Source organism: Artibeus jamaicensis, unplaced genomic scaffold (assembly GCF_021234435.1).
Source record: "Artibeus jamaicensis isolate MK-2021 breed Jamaican fruit bat unplaced genomic scaffold, CSHL_Jam_final contig_525, whole genome shotgun sequence".
Classification (NCBI taxonomy): Eukaryota; Metazoa; Chordata; class Mammalia; order Chiroptera; family Phyllostomidae; genus Artibeus; species Artibeus jamaicensis.
Window position 1 is genome coordinate 6,253,382 of NW_026521874.1, and position 20,785 is coordinate 6,274,166.

The 20,785-nt window shown below is 53.1% G+C and overlaps 1 protein-coding gene across 4 annotated transcripts; it reads left to right on the forward strand.

Annotated features, from left to right (window-relative positions):
- The first annotated feature begins 6,646 nt into the window (after positions 1-6,646).
- On the forward strand, positions 6,647-20,523 carry SDSL (serine dehydratase like). 4 transcript variants are annotated; one of them, XM_037156257.2, is made up of 9 exons: positions 6,647-6,782; positions 6,946-7,082; positions 13,049-13,243; positions 13,465-13,504; positions 14,392-14,531; positions 16,373-16,461; positions 17,094-17,321; positions 18,987-19,111; positions 20,098-20,523. In XM_037156257.2, the coding sequence occupies exons 3-9, from the start codon at positions 13,070-13,072 to the stop codon at positions 20,289-20,291; spliced, it is 990 nt and encodes a 329-aa protein (XP_037012152.2). In that variant the 5' UTR covers positions 6,647-6,782; positions 6,946-7,082; positions 13,049-13,069; the 3' UTR covers positions 20,292-20,523. The 4 variants fall into 4 exon arrangements, with proteins under 4 accessions (XP_037012152.2, XP_037012151.2, XP_037012150.2 ...); XM_037156256.2 differs by lacking the exons at positions 6,647-6,782; positions 6,946-7,082 and adding an exon at positions 7,285-7,519; XM_037156255.2 differs by lacking the exons at positions 6,647-6,782; positions 6,946-7,082 and adding an exon at positions 7,658-7,758.
- The last annotated feature ends 262 nt before the right edge of the window (positions 20,524-20,785 follow it).

Sequence of the window (20,785 nt, forward strand, 5' to 3'; positions counted from 1 at the left end):
GGTGTAGAGCCGACTCGGTGCGAGCCTCGCACAGCTCACGTGTGGGCACAGCCTCCCCGTGTGGCCCTGAGTGCATACAGCTGGCGCTCGTGCCGCCCACGTCTGCTGCGGCCTGCTCTCATACCAGGTGTTTTCCATGGGGGTGTTACCTAGTCCTCAATTAGGTGAGTGGGCGCTGTGAGTCCCACGTCACAGGTGAAGGAGCAGCCTCAGAGGCAGAGTAAAATTGTCACCCAGGTGGCAGGGGAGGACTGCAAACTCGGGGATTCTGACGGACAGGGCTGAGGTGGGGTCGGGAGGGCCATGAGGGGTCACCGTAGGGGTCTCAGATGCGGGGGTGTGACAGGAGGTTACCCGAGCCCTCAGTCGGTGAGGTGGGACTGAAGGACACTGTTGAATTCTCTCCACTCCACTGCCGTGATCCCGTGGTTGGAGGGGCAGAGCCGCGAAGGCTGTGAACAAAAGAATTTGTTTCCATGGCCCTCTCTAGCTTGTCCATTTGTCCCAACAAGGGTGTGTCACTGTTGTGATTTGAAAAAAAACAAATTAAGAAAGTCAATCATAAAAGGTCCCAAAAGAGGGAAAAAGACAAAATATATATCGCTGTTGTTGACCTCCTATTTGGGCATATCCTTTTTTAAAAAAAAAATCAAAATATTTATTTATTTTTTTAGAGAGAGGGGAAGGGAGAAGGAGAGAGAGGGAGAGAAACATCCACGTGAGAGAGAAACATGGATCAGTTGCCTCCCGCACGCCCCCAACGGGGGCCCGGCCCACAACCCGGGCATGCGCCCCGACTGGGAATCAGTCTTGCAGCCTTTTGGTTTGCAGGACAATGTCCAACCCACTGAGCCACACCGGTCAGGGCTGGGCATTTCCTTTGCAAAATAAAGGCTTTATTGAGATATAGTTTGTCTAGCATGCAACTCACCCATTTACAGAGGATCCGTTTGAGAATATTTTCATTGCCCTGAAAAGAAACCCCATACCCATTAAGGGTCACCCCTCCCCCTCACAGCCCCAGGCAGCTACCTACATCCTTTCTGTGTCTATGAATCTACATCTTCTGGACACTTTCTACATTGTCTGGAATCAGACAATGTTTGACATTTGGTGTCTGGCTTCTCTCACTTGGCATCCTATTTTCAAGGTTCATCCTCATTGTAACATGCTGGTGCTGCATCCGCCTTTATGGGTGCAGAGTATTCCGTTGTCTGGACAGACTATATTTTGTTTACTCATCCACTAATAAATATTTGCCGTCTGGGCACATCTTCATTTTTAAGTATAAAAAAAATATGTGCACGAGCGGTTCTGCATTCCATCACATGGCTAGGAAGCCGAGACCCTAACAGGGCAGGGGCCTCGCCCAAGGCCACCCTGGGGAGGTGGTGGAGCAAAGCCAGGTGGAGTCTCCATGAGACAGGGACGTTCTGACCAGTCACCTGCTGGAGGGTCTTAGGGGAAGGCTGGCCACCGTCACTGGGCAAGCCTCGGGGGGGGTCAGTTCAGGCCTGGGACTGTAGCACCCGAGACGTGTCTGTTTCTGGACAGCAAGTGGAGATAGCCCTGTTACATCACCCCCTCCTGGGAGGTGTCCCCTGGGGATGGCCAGATCAGAGTGTCCTTGGCTGCGGGAGGTGGGGATTCTGACGGTTGTTTTCACAGCCTGGGGAGGAACAGACAGCTCTGGCGTCTGTTTGCCCTTCTGGCTGGTGAAGCCATTCCTGGACTCCTGATTAGTTAAGGTCTCCAGCTCCTGCGTCCATCACACCTAGGCTGAAACTGACATCCAGCTGCATGACCTCAGGGTCATCACCTAACTTCCCTTAGCTTCAATTTTCTGCCTGAAGAAATGGGGACCTGGGTCGCTACTGGGGATTGCAAGACTTAGAGATAGTGGTAGACCGGTGCCAACTCAGGGCTCAAGGAAGAGGCGCTGCTATTCATAATTATCTTTAGCATTATTGTTATTATTTTAAGATTTTATTTATTTATTTATAGACAGAGGGGAAGAGAGGGAGAAAGAGAGGGAGAGAATCATCAATGGGTGGTTGCCTCTCTCACGCCCCCTACTGGGGACCTGGCCTGCAACCCAGGCATGTGCCCTGACTGGGAATTGAAACAGTGACCCTTTGGTTCACAGGCCGGTGCTCAATCCTCTGAGCCACACCAGCCAGGGTAGCCTTATTATTATTATTATTATTATTATCCATGATTTCTCTACCCAGTTTGGTCCCCTTTTCCTGAGTCCTCCCTTCAGATCCAGTTTCTCACTCATGTTTTCTCTCCAGCAAGTCTGGGCTGGAGACTTTTTGGGATTCTGCAGCCTGGCTCCCTGCAGAGTCCCCCCACCCAGGGGGGCGGCCATGAGGGGCCCCAGGGCAGGTCTGCCTTCACCCGGTCCCCACTGAGTCCCCCCCCTCTCCTCCATCTGTTCCACGTTCTATCACACACAGGACAGCCCCTTACAACAAAGAATTATCCGGCTCCAAACGTCAGTAGCACCGAGACTGGCCTTCCTTCCCAGTTCCCTTCTTATTAACAAGTTAGTAAATACAGCACATTGCTCACCATTGTTGAACCAATGTTAATACATTACGATTCACCAAAGTCCACGCTTTATTCAGATTTCTTTAGTTTTTAGCAAATGTCCTTTTTCTGCGTTTTATTTTGTCATCACGTCTCCTGGGGCTCCTCCTGGCTGTGACGGTGCCTCAGATTTCCCCTGTTGTCAGTGACCTTGACGGTCTTGAACGGCACTGGTCGTGGGTTTTATATTTCTTCTCAGGAGCCCACCGGGGTTACAGGGGTCGGGGAGGAGAAGACCACGGGAGTGAAATGCCACTGTCCGGATGTGACGTCACGCCCAGTCCACGTCAACCACCAACATGCCTTACCGCTGCTGATGCAGACCTTGCTCACCTGGCCCAGGGAGGGTCCGTCAGGTGTCCCCACCGCTAAGTTCCTCTTCATTTCTGGGTGTGGGCTTTTTGAAGGTTGCATCCCTCTGTACAGACCTACTGTTTATCCTGGGTAGTCATGGCCCCTGTTCGGGAATCATCTCTCGTCTGCACGTGACTCGGATCTGTCTGCACTGAGTGGGGAACCCCCTACCCAGCGGAAGATTTACTAACCCTTCCCTCCCCTGGTGGGTCTCACGTGGGGACCTACAAGGTCTCCTAGACAGACTCTCTCGGCCAGCCCAACACATAGCCACCGGCCACCTGCGGCCATTTAAACTGACAAAAATTAAATAAAACTTACAGTTTGATTCCTCAATCTCAGGGCTCAGTAGCCCGGTGGGGTGGGGGGAGGGGTACGGTGCTGAAGGGCACAGACAGCGAAGCATTCTCATCACAGCACCCGGGCCCCTCCCCTCCCCCCCCCGTCACCCCGGGGTGACCCCTCAGCGTCCCAGTCTGTATGTCAGCCACTTCTGCCCCTGGTTGTTTGTAAGTAAAAGTCATCGCACACTGTATGTATTTTTTCTTCTTTTCCCACTTCGAATGCATTGGGAACATTGCTCTGGGTAATAGGTTTCCGTCTAGTTCTTGGGGATGCGGCAGAAATTCCCAGTGAGGGCCTGTGGTGCTTCCTCGGCCACTTCCCCTGCAGGGGCCCCTCGGCGTCCAGTGTTTCGTCGGTTCGTGTCTGCGGTTCCGAGCAGTCGTCCGATAAACACCCCTGCTCTTACCCTCTGGTACCTTTTTTTGTGTTTTTTTTTAGAATAAATCCTCCAAATTAAGATTTCTAGGTTAAAGGAATGGGTATTTACCAAATTGTAATAGATATTGCCAGATTCAGTTCCTAAAAGGAGATGAAAAAAATAGCAATTCCTGGTTGCACCCGCACCATGGGAGATGCATAGTTTGCTTCATACTCACCAGCCCTGGCTGTTGGTGCTTTTATGCTTTTAAAAAATTGTCGCCAATGTAAAATGAGGCCTTTTATCGTTGCTCAGATTTGCCTTTTTCTGTTGCTGCACCCGTAATGCTTTCCTGCACCCATTGCCCGGCATGTGGACCGTGAGCCCCGTGAGGGCCGGGAGTGCACCTTGTCCGTCTCCATCTCTGCTTTCACAGGGCCTCGATTTGGGTAGTGCGGGCGACGTTTGTGGAGTGAATAAATGAATGGCTTCATTCTGAAAGCCTGGCTCCCACGGGCCAGATGTCTCCTTGGCCTTGAGGCCAGATGTGAAACTGTCTCCTTTTCTTCTGTGGGCCTCAGTCTCCCCGCCCACAGTAAGGGCGCATCATATGGCCCTTGATGGTTCTTTCAGCTCAGACGCCATGACTATGAGTTTGTAAGTCTCTGAGGACAAGAGCGTCCAGGTTGAGTGTAGGTTCCGGTGGCAATGGACCCCGTGGCTTATTTGCTGGGCAACCTGGGGCCAGTTACTTAACCTTTCTGTGCCTCAGCTTCTCCCTTGACACCTGACTCCTTTTCGTTTCAGGGACAAGAGGAGAGGGGGAGAGTTCCTCTGTTCAAGGGTCTCACACTCAAATTTCTGCAGGGCCAGGCAGGGGTCTGTCGGGTGTTGGAAATGCAATGGGAAGAGGTGGGGACGGTGGCAAATGGAGAGCCATGTCCCTCTACAGGGGACAGAGTGAATCAGCTGCAGCCTGCAGAAGTGTGGCCCCCTAGCCCTGACCAGTGTGGCTCAGTGACTTGGGTGTTGTCCCACAAAGAAAAAGGTCGATGGTTCAATTCCCAGTCAGGGCACATGCCTGGGTTGCAAGTTTGGTCTGCAGTCAGGACGCAGGCAAGAGGCAACCGATTGATGTTTCTCTCTCACATCAATGTTTCTCTCCCTCTCTTTCTTCCTTCCTTCCCCTCTCTCTAAAAAATAAAAAAGAAAAGAAGAGTGGCCCCTTAGTTTGAGACCCTCTCCGCTCTAGCATGGGCTATCCTCTTGGCAGAGGTGTGAGAAGTCACCCAGGATGTACTGGGTGCCCGGAGACCCGGCTGGACATCCCAGCTGGGTCCCTCACTAGCGTGGCTGCTTGCACGTCCGCCGCAGCCCAGTTCTCTCATCTGCTTAACAGAACAGAGCCTCGGGGCTGGGAAAATGTGTGGCCTGAGTCCAGAGTGAAGCTTGCAGGTCTGGAGGGCCAATGGCCCGTGCCCGGGGGCCGTCACTCCTCTCCCTGCAGTTCCCTCGCCCAGCAAACAAGAAAGTCGTCTGGGGGGTGGGGGCGAGGAGAGTGATGAAACCAAGCTTAATAAATAACCCCAGGGACTGGCCAGGGTGGGTGTGTGGCAGCCTGAGGTGTCAGGGACAGCGGCTGGCTGACGAAGGTGGCCCCGGAGGGGGCAGGTCGGTGACCTGGCCCATCTGTCCAGCCTCCTCTGACGAAGCCACCCCGCCCTTCCTCACACCATCCTCTTTCCAGTTGGGGGAGCTCTGGGATGGGCCCCTCTGGGTGTGACCCTGGTTCTGCCACTGCTGTGTGACCTCGAGAAAGTGCCTGGACCTTCCTGAGCCAAGTCTGATTCCTCGATGTGTTCACTCTAATACACACCTCCCCCCGGGGCTGTAAACATTCTGTAACACAATGACGTTATGTTTCCAGACTTCAGACCCCCGCAGTTTCCCACACAGTGTTCTCTCACCTCCTCTGTAACAGTAACAAATGCAAGAAGCCCCTGTTCAAAATGTTTTGCATAGTTACCCAAGGTCACACAGCCAGGGAGCGCCAGTGCTGGTGTCGCTTTGAACTGGAGCCTGTTCCAACTATACTGCCTCATGCCAGGAACTACCATTACTACTGCATAGGGTTTTATTTTATTTTATTTTACTTATTTATCTTTAAAGATTTTATTTATTTCTCTTCAGAGGGTAAGGGAAGGAGAGAGGGAGAGAAATATCAGTGTATGGTTGCCTCTCACGCAGGGAACCCGCCTGCAACCCAGGCATGTGCCCTGACTGGGAATCGAACCTTGATTCTTTGGTTCACAGGTCCGTGCTCAATCCACTGAGCTACACCAGCCAGGGCTTCATTTTATTTTTTAAACAGACTCTATGCTTAAGCGCTCCTACCTGCCTAACTTTCTCCTCAGCAATACTATCCATGAAATTAGGGGCTTGGCATCTCCTATGGCCTATCTCCTGCACACACACAAAACTCAACAATTAAAAAACCTTTAGGATATGCTGGGCAACGTGAAAGGGCATGCATTCAGTAGGCATGCAGTAAATGCAGGGGTTGTGCTTCTTTTCCAAGCCTGAGCTGTGTGCTAAGGCCTCCTCCTCCAGGAGGCCCTCCCTGATTCCACCCCGCCCTCAGCTGTCCTTTGGGGACCTTCTGCTCTCCGTCTTGCTTGGATGGGGGTTAGAATTGTCACTGAATTGCGCGTCTTCCTCTCCTCTCCAGGCTGGGACCCACCCGAGGGCATGCACTGAGTTTTACCATCTCTGTTCCTAGGCCTCAGGTCGGGATAGAACACCCAGCCATGACTCGCGTTTAATGTGCGGATGGGAATGAGAGCCGCCAGCGTCCTCATCAGGGTTCATGGCCCACCAGCTCAACCTGACCCCAAGTGGCCGGGAGTTAATCATCAAACCTGAGGGGGTCACCCAAGGTCCAAGAAGGGCACAGAATACCTGGACTGCAGGTCTTTCCTGGCCCCCAGCTCCCACCTGACATAGAGGGGAACCGAGGGCCAGATGGATGTGCCTCGCTGAGGTTCACCCAGTGAGACAGCGAAGGAGACAAGATGGGAATGTGATTGTATCATTCCCTTGCCCACGACCTTCTATGGCTCCCTAGTGCCCCTGGGTAAGGTCCAGACTTTGGATTGGCACAGCCATCCCTGTGGACTCTGGTCCTGGCCCACCGCTCCAGCCCCTAATCTGCCTGCTGCCCCACCCCCACCTTCTCTGTTCCAGTCCCACTGGACAACTTCTCCATTCTTGGAACACACCATGTTATTCAATTGCAGACCTTTGCACTCCATGTTCCTGATTCCTGGCTGAGTTCAAGGCTGAGCTCCTCCTCCAGGAAGCCTTCCCAGACTTCTGCAGCCAAGTGAGCTACCTGGGCAACCACAGCCCTTACCAGTACCTGGTGGCACTGATTGTAAGTCCTCTTCCATGGCCCCTGGGACCTCCGAGAGGGCAGGGAACATGTTGTTTTGTTTGAGGCTAAAGATCCCGGGAAGTGACAACTAGTAGGTGTCCAGTAAATATTTGTTGAATGAATGAATCGATGGCCAGAGTCATTCATTTGAAAGGTAAATAATTGTGGGGTTCCTGTGTCGGGTATGTAATAGCAGAGGTGAAGAAGTACTTTAGAAAAATACTCCCTTCTCACACGACGGATAACAATTGTTTCTGGGTCCCGTTGTCTCAGGCCAAGTAGTTGCTTGGAGATGTCTGTGTCTCAATGGAGATGAAAGAGATGAAAGAGGTCGTCCAGGGCCGGAGATAAAGGCCTTTCCTCCCTGGCTGGGTGGCCTCGGTCAAGTGAATGTCCCTCTCTGAGCCTCAGCTTCTTTATCTGTCAAATGGGACCAGGTAATGTGTGTGTGTGTGGTGGACAGAGCACAGTGGGGGCAGCGGGGGCAGCGAGGGTCAATCTCATCCTCTTTCGCTCTCCTGCTGGCACTGTCTCTTTAAGACAGGAGGCGGGGCTAAGGCCCCAGGAGGCGGGGCTAAGGCCCCAGGAGGCTGCCAGCATCTGGGCAGAGCTGAGGCCTAGTTAGACTGGTAGGCAGCAGGCAGCCAAGTTGGTCCGGGGACACGTGGACAGGAAGGTAAGAGGACCTGAAGCCCAAACAGGGTCCCCAGGCTCTGTGTGCACGTGTGAGTGTGGAGGCAGTGCAGTCTTAACGGCTTTGGGGCCCGTCCCAGCTGAGTGGATGGAAGGTGAGAGAGGGTGACAGCGGCCTAAGCCCTCCCAGGAATATCGATTCAGCTCAGGGTGCCGTGGGCCCAGTCTGCTTCGTGGAAAAAAGGGGAACTGGGTTTGCTTGCCAGAGGGGCAGGGCTAGGCATTCTGCCAGCAGGGGGGCTGGCCGAGGTTCCCCGCCCCCCGCAGCAGGGATCTGCCTGTGGAGCATCACCCAGGTGGTCCTTAAGGAAAAACCTAAGGGACGGGGAGGTGGAAAAGATCATCGGTCTTCATCCAGTCTGTGGTTGCAACAGGCGAGGCCTGGGGCAGAAAAGTGACTCGGTCAAGGTCACGCTTGCTGGGACCTGAACCCAAGGTGTGGGCTTCACCCAGCATTGCCCTGGTGCAGACAGAACCCGGGGCTCCCCTCTCAGCCCTAGTGGCCGACAGCCATGGTGAGAGCTCCGTGTGCCTCAGCCTGGGGTTGGCCCCGGGTTTCACAGGCAAATGGGCTTGATAAGGCTGTTGGCGCTCTTTGGGCTTGACCCCCTGGCAGATGCCTGGCTCACAGGAAGCCCCACGCAGCCCCTGCCACTGCTGTGCACCAGGCGCAGAGCCGATGCCTTGGCCTCATTCCACCGTCACCGAGGTCCTGGGATGCGCACACTCTGCTGCTGTCTGTCGTGTGGCTGCTTCATCCTCACGTTTCAGTTTCAGGTTCAAGGTCACCTCCTCCAAAAGGTCCTTCCTGACCCCCCTACTCACAGTAGGTCCCCTCGTTCTTCTCTTCATGACGACTCCCTGTATGCACGTTGCCCTCTTAGCAGTTTGTCTGTACAGTTATTTGCTGAGTGCTGGTCTCCCCACCAGACTACAAGTCGGTCAGTTCCAAGAGCAGATGTCTGTTTTGTTCCCGTTTATCCCCTGTTCCTAGTCCGGCAGGTAACAGGGACTCAGCAAAAGGTGGTTATAACAGTTACATTAACATGTGCCATAGCCTGTGCGTTAAGGACTGTTATTATTCATATTTTACAGATGGGAAAACAGGCTCAGAGAAGTTGAGACACTTGTCTGGGTTGCACAGCCATAGCTGGTCCCTAACTTTGGTCTCTGCTTGGCCCCTTGGCCTGCGTTCTAGGGCTCTGGAGCTGAGGTGGGGCCTGGGCCAGGGGATGCTGGGTTCGGGTGCTCCCTAGTCCGCTCTTGCCCCTGGCCATGCTCAGCTGGAGCAGAGCCCTGGGGGGAGCTGGCTTCGACTTTGCCTGCCTGGGGAGTCTCAGGTCCGTCCCAACAAAGGCCAGTGGGTCTAATTCAGGGACCATAGACCTGGAACTCCTCCATGGAGGATGGAGGACAAGATGCTTGGGATTGTGGTGGGTGGGGGAGGGTGCAGTATGCCTCCTAGTGGCAAATGGTGGAACTGCAGTGGGCCACCCACTGCTTTTCTGCCCCACTGCTTTTCTGCCCCAGGGGGAAAATGGGGCTAAATTTGGCCCTTGAAAAAAAAAATCCTGCCTCAACTGGTGTGGCTCAGTGGATTGAGTGCCAGCCTTTAAACCGGAAGGTCGCCATTTGGATTCCCAGTCAGGGCACATGCCTGGGTTGCAGGCCACGTCACCAGCAGGGGGCGTGCAAGAGGCAACCAGACGATGTTTTCCTCTCTCCTTTCCTTTCCCTTCTCTCTAAAAATAAATAAAGAAAATCTTTCAAAAATTTTTCTAAGGACTTCCGCCAAGATGGAGGTGTAGGTGGACACACTGTGCCTTCTCAAACAACCAAGTTTAAAAACAACAAAGTTTTAGCAACAAAAACTCATCCAAACCACAGAAAATTGAACTACACGGAAGTCTGACAACAGACCCTTCAGCCAAACCAGTAAGAGGGGCAGAGCCAGCAGCAGAGCAGGGTCGGGCAGGAAAGATCCACCAGACCGACCAGGGCGTGCGACCCAGGTGTGCCAGCAGCCGTGGGCGGATCCCAGGTGTGGAGAAGCGGGCAGACCCACTGAGGGCACAAGGCTGCAGGCTGACCGCGGTCACACATTCCTGAGCAGATAAACTAGCGAAGGAGCGAGCAGTGAGACAGACTTTGCAGGACCCAGCAGCGGGAAGCAGCAGAGGAGACCACTATTGCCCCACTCTGACCCCGCCCCCACATACAGCGTCACAAACCAGCGACCTGGGTGGCCCCGCCCTGATGAACACTTAAGGCTCCACTCCTCCTACATAACAGGCGCAAACTGATCAAAATATGGCTCAAGAAGAACTCAGAGCCCCAGAGCCGATAAATCTAAGTGACCAAGAAATAGCCAAAGTTTCAAATGCACAGTTCAAAACACTGGTGATCAGGATGCTCATAGAACTGGTTGATTTTAGCCACAAATTAGAGGAACATATGAAGGCTAAACTAATTGAAATGAAGGGAAATGCACAGGAAACCAATAGTAATGGAAAGGAGACTGGGACTCAAATCAAGGGAGTAGACCAGAAGGAAGAAAAAAATGACCAAACAGAAAAGGATGAAGAAACAAGAATTCAAAAAAAATGAGGAGAGGCTTAGGAACCTCCAGGACATCTTTAAACGTTCCAACATCCGAATTATAGGGGTACCAGAAGGGGAAGAGGAACAGCCACCAGTGGAACACTTATTTGAACAAATAATAAAGGAGAATTTCCCCAATCTGGCAAAGGAAATAGACTTCCAGGAAATCCAGGAAGCTCAGAGAGTCCCAAAGAAGTTGGACCCAAGAAGGAACACACCAAGGCACATCATCATTATATTAGCCAAGATTTAAATGAAGGAGAGAATCCTAGAAGCAGCAAGAGCTAAGGGGACAGTCACCTACAAAGGACTTCCTATCAGACTGTCAATGGATTTCTCAAAAGAGACCTTACAGGCAAGAAGGGGCTGGAAAGAGGTATTCCAAGTCATGAAATCCAAAGACCTACAACCAAGATTGCTCTATCCAGCAAAACTTTCATTTAGAATGGAAGGGCAGATAAAGTGCTTCTCAGATAAGGTCAAATTCAAGGAGTTCATCTTCACCAAGCCCTTATTATATGAAATGGTAAAGGGACTTAACTAAGAAAAAGAAGATAAAAATATGAACAGTGAAAGGACAACAAACTCACAGTTATTAACAACCACACCTAAAACAAAAGCAAACTAAGAGGACAGCTAGATCAGGAGCAGAATCATAGAAATGAAGATCTCATGGAGGGTTAGCAACAGAGGAGTGAGAGGAGGAGAAGGGGGGAGAAGGTACAGAGAATAAATAGCATAGATGGTAGGTAGAAAATAGATGGGGGGCAAGAATAGTATGGGAAATACAGAATCTAAAGAACTTGAGACACATGGTCATAAACTAAAGGGGGGATTGGTGGGGGAGGGGGTATGCAGGGTGGAGGGGAAAGAAGGGGGGGAATAGAACGACTGTAATGGCATAATCAATAAAATATATATTTTAAAAGTCCTTCTATTTTTTCCTCCCTTTCGTTTCCTCCAGCTCTTCAGCCTTGCCCTGACCCCCGAATCCATTGACTGTTTATTTACTCGAGCATTGGCTTGCAACTCTCCACTGTAAGCAGAATCAGAAAAACACCCCAAGTCCGCCCTTTGGACTGGAACGCCGTCCCCATCGCCCTCCCCACGGCCCTGCCCGCGCCCAGTCCTGTCTCCACGCCCTTGGCACTCAAGTTCATTTCTAGATCAGGGGGGTCCTGTCTGCTGTTCCGGCGCAGGAACACCTTTCCCTCGGTTTTCTTGTTATTCTTCGTGGCAGAGTTCCCTCTTTGAGAACCCGCAGGTCAAAAACCAATGAAAAGACCTCTCAACCAGCCACAGTGCCCAGGTCCCAAAGGCGGCGTGAGTCTAACTGTGAAAGAGCCCAAACCCCCACCAACCAGGAAAACCACCACGCAGCACAGTTAATGGAACAACTGGACATTTGAACAGATATTCGATGTCAAGAAATCGACAATATTTTAAGTGTGAGCCCATTTTAAAGATCAGCATCACGGAAGTATAATTCACGTAAAATAAAGTGAGCCCACTTTCAGTTAAAATTCAGTGGGGCTTGGGAGAAAATATACACTGTTGTGAAAAAATCATGTGGCTTCCTTTTTTTTTATTTTTAAAGAGTGCTTTGTGGTCAAAAGGTATAAACTTTCAGTTAGACGATAAATAAGCCCTGGGGCGACTGGAGTTAGAAACACAGCACCACAGACTTGCCGGTGGCTAAGAGAACAGGCCTTCAAAGTTCTCACCGCCCAAAGACATTCTGTGACTACCACGTATGGTGCCAGAGACTAACTAGACTGACCGTGGTGACTATTTTGCAACATCTACAAACACTGAATCAGTCTGTCGTACACCTGAAACTAATGTCATGTTACTTGTCAATTACACCTCAATGCAAATTTTAAAAGTACAATAAAATAAATCTTGCCAGAGTAAACAGAGCTCTTTACTTTCAGGAGTACACGTTGGAATGTGTATAGATGAAAAATTACAGAGGGAAAATATGATAATAAATAATAATAATAAAGGAGGAGAAGATGAAGAGGGTGTAGTGCAGATACGGATGAGGCCATCTGATGGCTGATGAGGCTGACACGTGGCCGCATGAGACCTTCACTACACTGTTCTTGGCACGTTTGCTGTGTCTAAAACGCCCATAATAAAAGTTTTCCAAAGTTTCCCTCTTGAGAGAGGTCCTTCCCCACCACCGCGCCCACCTTCCCCGGTCACTCCCCTTTGGAACTCCGTGACGGTTTCCCCCACTAGAATGTGAGCGCTGGCAAGGCAGGGGCGCCCTCTGGCCTGCCCAGTCCCGGGTCCCAGAACATGGACACACCGGGCACACAGTGGGACCTCAATAAATTGGGTTTCGTTTTGGATGAGTGAATGATGAATGAATGACTTCTTCCATTTTCACTCACTCATCACTTCACATCAGCCATGTTTTACAACCCCAGCACCGTGGGCAGCCACAGTCACAGAATGCAGGGACCCCTGGTTCAAACCTCCTTGTCCAGATGGGGAAACTGAGCCCCAGAGAGGAGCAGATACTTGCCTGCAGTCTCATAGGATGGCAGCCAGATGGGGGGCTAAGGGAGCCAAGCTGAGGGGCTCCTCAGGTGCCCCTCTCCTGTCCTGGTTAAGGGGACTTTGGTGTAGAGTTGCCGGACCATGACATCCGTGTCTTTGTGCAGGCCTGCTTGGCGGTTGCTGGAATGGAGAGCTCTCTGGCGGAGCATGCTAAGGGCGAGCATTTCCACACGGTCACTCCTCTGCTGGAGAGCTGGGCACTGTCCCAGGTGGCGGGTATGACCGTCTTCCTTAAGTGCGAGAATGTGCAGCCGACTGGCTCCTTCAAGATCCGGGGCATCGGGCACTTCTGCCAGCAGGTGAGGGGTGCTGGCAGGAGGGGAGGGGTGAGGGGTGGAGGCTGGCAGAGGCCCGAGGGCCGGAGCGGAGAAGCGAGGTTGTACAGAGGGGAGGAGAGAGCCCTGGGCAGGTGAGGGGCAAGGAGCGCCGCGATGAGATGGCCAGGCCCTAACTCCGCCCCGCGCAGGGCTCCGAGATGCCTGCCCGGGCCAGTCCCCAACCCCATTCCCTCTCTTCCCAGGTGGCCAAGAAGGGATGCAGACACCTGGTGTGCTCCTCAGGTGAGCCCACCCCTGTCCGCTCCACGAGGGTCTGCAGGGCTGGGTGTGGGGGAGGAGGAGCTGGCTGGAGCAGCTACAGATGTGCAGGGCTCAGCTTCTTCTTTTTAGATATATCTATTTTTTTGTTTTTAGGGAGAGGGGAAAGGAAGGAGAAAGAGGGAGACAAACATCAATGTGTGGTTGCCTCTCACATGACCTCCACCGGGGACATGGCCCACAACCCAGGCATATGCCCTGACTGGGAATCGAACCTTGACCCTTTGGTTCACAGCCCGCGTTCAGTCCACTGAACCACACCAGCCAGGGCTCAGCCTCTTCTTAAAGGTGCAGCCTCGTCAAGGCCATGGTCAGATGGCCGTTTTGTATGTCCCCTCCCAGGCCTGTTCCCATGATTCAGGACACATTGCAGAAGTGACAGAGACCCAGTTCATACAGATGTAAGCTACAGCCTCTGAGACCAGAAAATTCCATGGGATAAATGGCTTTCAGGCACAGTTGGGTCCAGGAGCTCGCCTCCGTTCCTCCCTTCTCTTGGTTTTCCTCTCCTCTCTATTAGCTTTCTTCTCATGCAGGCCCCATGGTAGCAAGCTGGCCAGCAGGAGTTTCAGGCTTCCTACCATCCTCCCAAACCCAGTGAAGAGGGGAGCTCCCCTTCCCAAAGGTTCCCTTCAATCCACAGACTGGGTCATGTACTCATCCCTGAATCAATCATGGGCCAGGGGTGATTGAGGTCTCTGATTGGCTCAGTCTGGATCACGTATCCTCCTCTGGGGCCTATGAGTGTGGGCCCAGGGTGATTCACAAAGGGAAATGGAGAAGGAGGGGGAAAGGTTTGTCAACAGGCTCATGCAACACTACTCACTGCACCCCTCTTCTGCTGCCTCCAGGGGGCAACGCAGGCATCTCGGCCGCTTACTCTGCTCGAAAGCTGGGCATCCCTGCAACCATTGTGCTGCCCGAGAGCGCCTCCCTGCAGGTGGTGAGGCGGTTGCAGGGGGAGGGGGCCGAGGTCCAGCTGGCTGGAAAGGTAAGGACTACAGGAAGGGGAGCCAGCAGGAATGGGCTGTTCCCCCTTCGCTCCCTTTCCCCCCGGAAGAGATTGTCTCCTTCTCCTTTTGATGAACGATGCCTGAGACCCTGTCTTTCCTGAGGACGGCTGAGGTGGGGGGTGGGAGTGAGGGGTGATGGGTGCTGAGGGCTGGGACCTCTCCGCCTGCCTGTCCCCACCCTGAGAAGACTTCCCCTGCATGAGGCGGGAGCGAGGGATTCCCAGGAGCAGCCTGTCTCCCTACCGCCTCACTAACACCTTGCGTTGTCCACTTCACCTTTTTTTTTTTTTTTTTTTGCCATTTGATGAAACAAAAAGTATAAAGAAAGATGATGGCTTCTCTTCCCATCCTGAGACCACCCCGATATGAAAGAGAGGCCCGCTGGTGAGGGTATCACTGGTTCACCTGGGTACCAAAACCAAAACCAGACCAACCAAACGACAAAAAAACAAAACAAAACAAAACAAAACAAGTCCCAGAGACACAAACATGTAATCCTTCTACCCTCCTGGAAAGGAAAAAAAATGCATCCCTGGAAAACAAATTTTTTTAAAACCACCAAAATTTAAATGAAAAGACATATTAAAGTACTCGAAAGCTGGTTCCTAAATAGTATATAATTTTCTTCCTTCTTCCTTCCTTTTTTCCTCCCTCCTTCTCTTCCCCTTCCTTCCTTCCTTCCTTCCTTCCTTCCTTCCTTCCTTCCTTCCTTCCTTCCTCCCTTCCGCAGACACTCCCTCAGCACATACCATGTGCCTGCACTCTGTTAGACAGAGTTAGGGAAGCAGGGATAATAAGCTGTGGTCTCTGCTCTTACGAGGCACAAAGTATTGTTGAGGAGACACCAGGTGGCCAGATGACAGTCACAGGACAAGATGAGTGCAGTGACGAGAGAAGGGGAGGAAGCTGAGGAGGAACAGTGGAGTTAGGCTGCTTCAGTCAGCATCGCTGCTGGGTAACGCCGTGTAACAAACAGCCCCCAGCGCCCAAGGCTTATGAAAAACACGATCTCTCTTGCTCATGGGTGTGTGAGCGGGCCAGGAGATGCTGCTTCAGGCCATGGGCAGGATTATGGCCTGCGCACATGCCCCTCATCTTCTAGACCAGGGACCACCTTCTTGAGGTTAATGGCAAGAGGAGTGAGAGGAAAAATGCAGTTCCCCTTAAGGCTTAAGAGACAACTGTGACTTTGTCTCTTCTGCCGCATGCCAGGGACCAGAGTGAGTCACGTGCCTGGGACCAACATCGTCCCGGCATGAGGAAATGCACGCTACTCACACTAGTGCAAAGGGCAGCAGAGTCACACGGCAAAACACGTGACTGTGTGATTCTAATGCTGGGGTTGGCAGTGAGGAATCGGGACGGTCCACCCAATTCTTCCCCCACGGGGCTGTGCCTTGGATTTGGGGTGGGGGCCCAGGAAAGGGTCCAGGAGGAGGGTCCCCTGACTTGGGTCTTGAAGGAGACTCCAAGGGAGAAAAGGGAGAGAGGGATGGTGGGCCGAGGAAAGTGGTGGGGACAGGAGTGGAAATGGTATGAGCCTGTGCATCCCCCTGCAGCCTGGCATCCTGGGGGGATGGTGGTGAGAGGGGAGGACAAAGAGGGGCGGGGCGTGGGCCCGGCAGGGCAGCTCGTGGGCGAGGCCCGAGTGAGTTGTAACCCAAGGGCTGTGGGAGCCACGAAGGGATGAGGAGCGAGGGAGGGGTGTGGTTGGACATCTGCTCCGGCCCCAGGAGCCCCTTGGGTTCCCCGGAGCAGCTCCTGACACAACTTCCACAGTAGCCTGACTCCCAGGCCTCTGAGTTCTGTGTCCCTTCAGGTCTGGGATGAGGCCAACCTCAGGGCACAGGAATTGGCCAAGAGGGACGGCTGGGTGAACGTCCCCCCATTTGACCACCCCCTGATATGGTAAGGCTGCTGCCCCTCCCCCCAGGCGGGGGTTGAGAAACTCTCACGGAGCCTAGGTCCTCCCATGGAACGAAAGGGGAAACTGAGGCCCAGAGAGCGGAAGAGGCACAGGATCCAGGCACCCTCAGGTTCAGACCCTGCTTCTGCCCCTTGTGAGTTGCATGACCCTGTAGAGCATTCTCACTGCCTTGTGCCTCAGTTTCCACATGTGTAAAATGGACATGCTAATAATATATCCTCTTTATGGAATGTGTACTTTGGGACACAGTTAATGCACTGAACCCTCCCTGAAGCCCTAGAGGTAGATGATTTATGCCCGTTTTGCAGATGAGAAAACTGAGGCACCAAGGGGTCAAACAACTTGCCTGAGATCGCACAGCTAGTAAGTGGCAGAGACATTGGGTCCCAGGCTCAGAACCTGAGTTGAGCCGGTTCCTAGTGATACGCTGGTTCTGGGAGGTTGATGGGGGGCAAGGAGGAGGATGAGTGAATGAATAAATTTAGTTGAGTCTCCTGTCCCTTAAGCTGTAGGTGGAGAGGGGATGGTGAGGGAGGGGTCTGGAAATGTGAGCCTTTGGGGCTGAGGGTCTCCCTCATCTGGCTCCTCTCTCCCCTTCTCCCCCCACCCCCAGGGAAGGCCATGCCAGCCTGGTGCGGGAGCTGAAGGCAGCCCTGGGGACCCCCCCAGGGGCCCTGGTGCTGGCGGTGGGGGGTGGAGGGCTCCTAGCCGGGGTGTCAGCTGGCCTGGTGGAGGTGGGCTGGAAGCATGTGCCCATTGTCGCTGTGGAGACCCGAGGGGCACACTCTTTCAACGCAGCCATCGAGGCAGGCAGGCTGGTCACGCTGCCGAACATCACCAGGTAGGCCGGGCTGGGCATTCGGGTGGGGCTGGAAGGTGAGGACGTAGCTGCCCTAGGGCCTCCAACCAGTGGAGGTGAGGGACACCGTGGTTGTGGGTGTCGATCACAGCAGTGCGGGTCTAAATTCGAAGGCGGCGCTGAAAAAGGTGGAGAAGGAGCTGATTCCTTGAAGTCTTACCAGTTAATAAACAAGCTTTCACTGGCCTGTATCATTACAAATTGATACACTTGGTATGGATACAGACCAGCAATTTAAGTGTGTTGCAGTGCGAAAATGCAGGCAAGCAATAAGTAACAGAAAAACAAACGTCACGCTCATTTCTACCAACTAAAGATGGGCGTTGCTTAGATTGGGTTGCGTTTCCCCCCATTTTCGTCTCCCCCTCCCCCACCGGGCATGTGCCTTGTGCCCAGCCCACAGTAATTGCTCCACAAAGGTTAGTAAAACGAACAAATGAATCAGTTATGTATTTATAAAAGTTGAGATTACAGATAGCCTGCAGACCGTTCGATAACCTCTCTTTTTCTATTCACATTATAGAACATAAATGTAGGGAGTGGTGGGTTTTTTTGGCAACATCGTTAGAGAACTTTGTCCTCACCACACTTGGTGACTGATCTTAATTGAACTGAGGGAAAGTTCTTACCAACTCATTCAGTGGACAGAGTGGCCCAGTGCCCAGGCCCCACCTCATCTCGTATCATTCATTGTCACCACCCCCACCATCTGTCACCCCAGGGGCTGTGTGAGTCACTGAGGGCTTCCGTAGAAATGCCCACAAATTAGAGGGCGTAAAACTGCAGGTGTTTGTTCTTTCACAGCGGTGGAAACTTGAGGCCTGGAATCAGGGTTTGGGCAGGGCCATGCACCAAAGGGACCCAGGGACCCGTCCCTGCCTTTTCCAGCTTCTGGTGACAGCTGGCAACCTGTGTCATTCCCTGGTTTGCAGCTGCATCGCCCGCCCCTGTCTCCCCCTGGCCTTTTTCTTGGTGTGTCTGTATTCTTGTACGGACACCAGTCACTGTAATCCAGTGTGACACCATTTTAACTAATCACAATCTGCCAAGACCCTATTTCCAAATAAGGTCACAATCTGAGGTTCTAGGCAGACATGGATTCGGGGGCGGGGGGGGCACTAGTCATTCCTCTGCCAATACCATCACTGCCTACATTTTATTGGATGCCTCTTGGGTGCTGGGATTCAGGATATGATGGTGCAGGACAGCAAGGTGTGGCCCCCGTAAGTTTCTAACCCAAAGGAAGGCTGTGGGGATTAAACCAGAAAATCCACACATCCAGCCCCTTGTAATTATTCCATACACGTTAGCTATCACACACACGTGATCGATGGGTACCAATGAACAAAATTAAAACAATCTTTTCCTAAGTTTGGCTTTCTGGCAGCCGGGCAAGGAGCGGCACAGTCGTGGCTGTAGGGTCAGGAACTGTGATGTGCGCTCATCAGCCGTGTTCCGAGACCCTCCTCTCTGCCAGGTGCTGCTCCAGACTCAAAACGCTGCGCCTGGGCCTCTTGCAGGATGGGAGGGGACTGGACCAGGGGAGGGGAGGGCCGGGTTTGTGTGAGGAGGACAGGTAATTCATCAGCTTTCTCTGAGCCCCCGTACTCCCTGCTCCCCATCTCTGTACGCCCCCCACCCCCACAGTGTGGCCAAGTCCCTGGGTGCCAAAACAGTGGCTGCACAGGCCCTGGCGTGCACGCAGGAGTTGAAGATCATCTCCAAGGTGGTGGAGGACCGTGAGGCTGTGGATGCTACACAGCGGTTCCTGGGTGAGTGAGCACCGGCCCCTCCCTGGGCTCAGAAACCAACAGGGTCCCTGCATCCCCCAGCTAGAGCACATTTTCTCTTCTGCGTCTCCAGCGCCAATCACAGGGCTGGGTATTCAGTCACTGCAGTGCGCATGTGCATAGAGGGTGGAAGGGGCGGGGATAAGGAAGGGGTGTGTGCGCAATCTCTAGCCTCCACACTTTTGTACGAGCTCTTCTTCTCTCTAGCTTCCCACCCCTGGGCCTGTTCCCTAGCAGTTTCACATGACTAAAGGCTACTCAGCCATCATGGCACCTCCTCCAGGAAGCCTCCTTTGATCTCTCACCCCCATCCCGCCTGGGTTGGAAACTTCCTGGGCACCAATCCCACTAATCTCATACCTGCCTGATTCTTATCTGTCTCCACCCCTCGACTGTGAACTCAGTGGGGGGGGGGGGGGGCTGGTGTGTCTTGCTCACTGTTGTGTCCCCAGGACCTTCCTAGAACAAATCCAGCATCGAGTGGGTGCTCAGTAAATGTGTGTTGAATGAATGAATGAATGGACGAATGAATGAATGAATGTAAAGTGAAAAAAGATAGATAATGGACATATGAATGGGTGAATGGATTGATGGGGCGATGGACTGACGAGTGACATAGAAACAAATAGATGGACAGACACATTGATGAATGGACAGACAGTCAGATGATGGATAAGGGATGAAAGGGTGGATGGATGGACGTGTTGATTGATGGCTACACTAATAGATGGACAGATAGACGGTCTAATGATGGATAGAGGAATAGATGGATGGATAGATAGATGAAAGGTGGGTGGGTGGAGAGAGCGATGGTCAGATTGATGGATGGAGAGGGAGTCAGACAAATAGACTGTGAGGTGGGGCTGGCGGGCCTCATGGATTTGCAGGGCCCAGAGCCTGCTGAGCAGTAACTGGTTTCCCCCCTCTCTCCTCTCCTCCACCCCCATTCACTCCCCTGCTCTGGGCAGATGACGAGCGCATGCTGGTGGAGCCTGCCTGCGGGGCAGCCTTAGCTGCCGTCTACTCAGGCCTCCTGGGGAGGCTCCAGGCAGAGGGCCGCCTGGGCCCCTCCCTGGCCTCCGTCGTGGTCATCGTGTGTGGAGGCAACGGCATTGACAGCCGAGAGCTGCAGGCCCTGAGAGCCCAGCTGGGCCAGAGCTGAGGCCCCCCCACCCCACCCCCCGGGCTGGGAGTGCTGGCCGTGCCCCACAGATCCCCTCGGGAGCTCACGGATGCCCCTGTAGCTGGCTGAGGGGCCTCTGTGCTCACCGATGACCATGGAATCTTCCCTGTGCTACTGTGCTGGCCGCCTCCTGCAGGAAGCCCTCCTGAACTGCTCCCTTCCATGCCCCTGCAACCCTGGCCAATAAACCCTTTCTGAGTTGAGTTGGTAACTATGGTGGGTCCAATCTTTCCACCCCCCTGAGCTCACAGGAGGCTCACAGCAGCCTCAAGCCCAGCTCTGCGATGAAGCAACTCTTTCCAGCTTAAGGAACAAAGCCAAGGATTAAAAACTCAGGTCTTGCCCCGGCTGGGTAGCTCAGTGGATTGAGAGCATGCGCCTGTGAAGCAAAGGGTCACTGTTTCAATTCCCAGGCAGGGCACATGCTTGGGTTGCAGGCCAGGTTTCCAGTTGGGGACACATGAGAGGCAACC

Excerpts from the sequence above, each read along its gene's own strand:
- SDSL (XM_037156257.2), top strand. The coding sequence starts at position 13,070 with ATGGAGAGCTCTCTGGCGGAGCATGCTAAGGGCGAGCATTTCCACACG. Across the intron at positions 13,505-14,391 it reads ACACCTGGTGTGCTCCTCAG|GGGGCAACGCAGGCATCTCG; the intron begins GTGAGCCCACCC and ends TGCTGCCTCCAG. Across the intron at positions 19,112-20,097 it reads TGCTACACAGCGGTTCCTGG|ATGACGAGCGCATGCTGGTG; the intron begins GTGAGTGAGCAC and ends TGCTCTGGGCAG.